This window comes from Globicephala melas, chromosome 13 (assembly GCF_963455315.2).
Source record: "Globicephala melas chromosome 13, mGloMel1.2, whole genome shotgun sequence".
Classification (NCBI taxonomy): domain Eukaryota; kingdom Metazoa; phylum Chordata; class Mammalia; order Artiodactyla; family Delphinidae; genus Globicephala; species Globicephala melas.
The window spans coordinates 64,340,322-64,343,744 of record NC_083326.1 but is presented as its reverse complement, the minus strand read 5'-3'; the positions used below and the strand labels follow the sequence as shown (position 1 = coordinate 64,343,744).

The following is a 3,423-nucleotide window of genomic DNA, read 5'->3' as shown; positions in this document are numbered from 1 at the left end:
ACAGTTGCCCCCTTTTTCCCGTCCAAGGAGCCACTGCTGTGCGACACCCCAGCTGACCAGAGCCTCTGGCGCTCCCTGATTCATGGGGGCAGCGTGCCATGCTCTGCCCTCCAGAGCCCCTCCATCCTCCCCAACACAGCAGGTGCCCAGCCTCCTTGGCCCTCAGAGACCCCTACAGCTGGGGAGACCCCCATGGCTCATGTGAGGCCACAAGGTGAAAGTCCTAGCTGGGGGCAATGGGAGGGAATGTGAAGTCTGACGCTGGGAGGTGGTGGCCTGGTGTCGACACACCCCAGGAACCAGGATGGTGTCCTCACCTGTGAAATGAAGGAGTCGGATAAGATGCTCACAGACACCTAGGCCCCTGCTCTCACGACCTCGTGTGGTGTGGTGAATCAAGGTGAAGGCCAAGAGCAGGGGGAAGAGGCTGTGTGCTGGGAACTTGGGGGTTGGGGGGCACAGAGCTGGGGAGCTCAGGGGATGTGACAAAGGCCAGGCCGAGGCAGGAGCCTGTCACAGGGCAGGTGCTCATACCCAAGAGGGAAGCCCCAGGCCACGAGCCAGGCTGAGTGATGTTTGGCTGCAGCTGGAGCCATGCCACCCCCCCACCCCCTCCCCCAGCACGGAGACTGACTCCAGTCCCCTCGCTGAGGACAGAACGAGACTGAGGTGAACTGGAAGATCTCTGTGGAAGAGGAGCATCCCCTCCGAAAGATGGGCTACGCCCTCCAGACTCCCTTGAACCGACTCTCCTCCTTTCAAAGGTCACGACTGTCCCCACTGTCCTGGAAGTAAATCCTCAATACCCAGGGAGCTGACTGGGGGCTGAGGGTGGAGAGTGCCCCCTGGACCTGGACCGAAGGAGAGCAGCCCTCAGGCATCTGAATGCGCAAGCTGGCACTGGCACTCTGCCCCAGAGGTGTGGGGTAGGGGGTGGATCCAAGTGGAAAGTGCCAAGGGACTGGGCTAGGCAGCCCCGGGGCCTGGGCTGTTCTGAAGTTGCCATAATCAGAGGGCAAGTGTGGCCTGCTACAAGCCTAGGATGGGCACCCAAAGCTTCCTGCCCCTGCCTGCTGGGAGTTCACACTGAAGCCACAGTGGGTGCCACATGGGCTGGGCCACTGGCAGCCGTCCCAAGGAAGGAGCCCGTGGCCACCCCAGGCCCCAGCACACATACAAGGTGGCCCTTGTCACTGTGTATCACTCAAAGGTGGGCCTGATCCTCACTCCCAGCATCAGAAGGGAAGAGCTCCAGAGGCTTGGTCCAAGTAGTAATAACCCTTTTCCCCAGAGCCCTCAGCTTCCAAAAACAAATTCACTTAAATTCTGTGGAATTTAAAAAAATCACCTCCATCTAGGATGTTCCTGACTATCTTAGGGGCTGAGAAAGAACAAAGGGTTTCAATGGCTCGGGGCCAGCAGGAATCCAGAGGTGAGGCCCCCAGGAATGGGGTTCATGTGGCCAGAGGAGCCCCTTCTCTGTGCCAGCAGCTGCAATGAACTGGACTTCTCCCCCAGGGCAGGCAGTGCGGGAAGGGTGGAGCTGGCCCTTCACACAAATTCCCAGTGCTCATGGCTGGGGCTCATTTGGAAGGAGTCGCTGCCAGGGCCCATGGAGGTGCTCACGCTGCAGGGCAGTAAAGTGTTCAGCCCAAAGGCGACTGGACCTGAGCAAGCAGCACCTCGTGGCAGCACCAGGACTGCCTGCTGCCCTATCGCTGCCCCCACGAGGGAGTGAGCCCCTGCACTTGGAGAAGGGATCCTAGGCCAGGAGACCCCAGTTACACTGGACCTTGACACTGACTTTGTTTTCACAGGGTACCCTCAGCGCCAGGACCTCCGGAGTCCTAGTGGGGTTAACTAGCCACCTGGAGGCTTTCAGAGGTGCTGCACCATAAGACCTGAATGGTACCCAAATTACAGGGGGTGTTATCTCAGGGAACTGCTGTGCCTGAGGGGAGCAGAGCCCAGGCCCAGAACTGGGGTGAACAGGGCAACATAACCAGGAATCACCTCCTGGGCACCTTCCCTCCTACCAGACCCAAAAGCTGTTGCAAAGTTCCAGAACAACGGGATTTCCCAACTCAAGACACTGAGGCAGCAGCCTATCGAAAAGTGACCCTGGATGGAGTGGGGAAGGCCTTCTTCCCCCCCCCCGCCCCCACTCAGATTCTGACCCCTCCCCCTTCCCCCCCAGCCCTAGCCCGAAAGATAGTCCGGCCTCTGCGGGAGGTGGGGGGTGGGGGACTATCGACGACGAATTCCCGTAGGATTCCGGGGTCTGCGGCCTTGGGCAGGATGCTAACCACAGCTGGGCCCTCTGCTGGGGGCTGGGGGCGTGGAGAGGCTAGGCTGCAGATTCTGGGGGCACCCCTCCCGACCTCGGTTCCCCAGTCACTGACCCAGCCCTGCACCGATTCCTCCGCAAGGCAAGGAAGCCCGAGGCAGCCCCAGTCTCCACACCGTTTATTTCTCCGTCCCGGTAGGTGGGGTCGCTGGGGCGGGGCGGGCAGAAAACCGCGCGCAGGTTGCGGGACGCGGGCAGGGGAGCCCGGGGCGCGACACTCAGGCGAAGGTGGAGCCGTTCCAGCCCACGTTAGCCGCGTTCATGTCGTAGTAGTTGATGTAGATCCTGCGGGGGAGGAAGCGGGTCTAAGCCGGCTGCGAGGTGGCCGCCGTGGCCGCGCGCCCCCTGTCCCCCGACGCCCACACACCTGTCCGGGCTGATGCGCAGGCGTTCGGCCAGCAGGCCGCACAGCAGCTTGCTGTAGGAGCGGTTCTGCGCGCCGCCGATCTTGCCGATGCTGTGCAGGCTGCAGAGTGCGCACGGCTCGCTGGAGCCCCCGAAGGCCATGAGTTGGTCCGGCACCACGTGCACCGCGATGTACTGCGGGGGAGGGGCAGCGGTCAGCGGGCCTCCTGGCCTCGCCGGCCCGGACGCCCCCATCCCTTCCCCTCCCGGAGCCCCATCCCGGAGCCGCCTTCCCCGCCCAAGCCCCATCCCGGGGCCACCTCCCGCCCCAGCCCGGGACCGCTTGGCCGGGCCCTCCCCGCAGACCTGCGCCGGCTTGCCAGTGGCCTGCGCCAGCTGCTGGGTGAGCTCGGAGAGGAGCCCGTCCGGCACAGAGGCGCGGGGCACGTTGGTGTTCACCAGGAACATCGGCATGATGGCGAGGGACGGCGAAGACGGGGATGCAGGAACCAACCGACTCGCGCGCAAACACCGCCGGGAAACCTCGGAGCTACGTGACCGCCGCCCGGCGCCCCGCCCAGTGCGGCTGCGGCCCAGCCTCCCGTGACGCCCCAGCCGGCGGAGGCCCCGCCCCCGAGGCCGCGGCGCGCTCGCGCCTGGTGACGTCACCGCCTGCGGAGGCCCAGCCCGCCCGGCGGAACTCGGAGCCACTGCAGAGTCGGCCATTGGCC

The 3,423-nt window shown here is 64.0% G+C and overlaps 1 protein-coding gene across 1 annotated transcript; it reads right to left on the bottom strand.

The window, feature by feature from the left end:
• Positions 1-2,449: 2,449 nt before the first annotated feature.
• On the bottom strand, positions 2,450-3,290 carry MIF (macrophage migration inhibitory factor). Its single transcript, XM_030836261.2, has 3 exons — positions 3,059-3,290; positions 2,715-2,887; positions 2,450-2,632 (listed from the first exon to the last, which is right to left on the bottom strand). The coding sequence occupies exons 1-3, from the start codon at positions 3,164-3,166 to the stop codon at positions 2,566-2,568; spliced, it is 348 nt and encodes a 115-aa protein (XP_030692121.1). The 5' UTR covers positions 3,167-3,290; the 3' UTR covers positions 2,450-2,565.
• Between the last annotated feature and the right edge of the window lie 133 nt (positions 3,291-3,423).

What these genes read in the sequence shown, in the direction of transcription:
- MIF (XM_030836261.2), bottom strand. Translation starts at nt 3,166, where the DNA reads ATGCCGATGTTCCTGGTGAACACCAACGTGCCCCGCGCCTCTGTGCCG. An exon ending in CCACTGGCAAGCCGGCGCAG is followed by an intron (nt 2,888 to 3,058) that starts GTCTGCGGGGAG and finishes CCTCCCCCGCAG; the next exon opens with TACATCGCGGTGCACGTGGT. An exon ending in CTGCGCATCAGCCCGGACAG is followed by an intron (nt 2,633 to 2,714) that starts GTGTGTGGGCGT and finishes CCTCCCCCGCAG; the next exon opens with GATCTACATCAACTACTACG.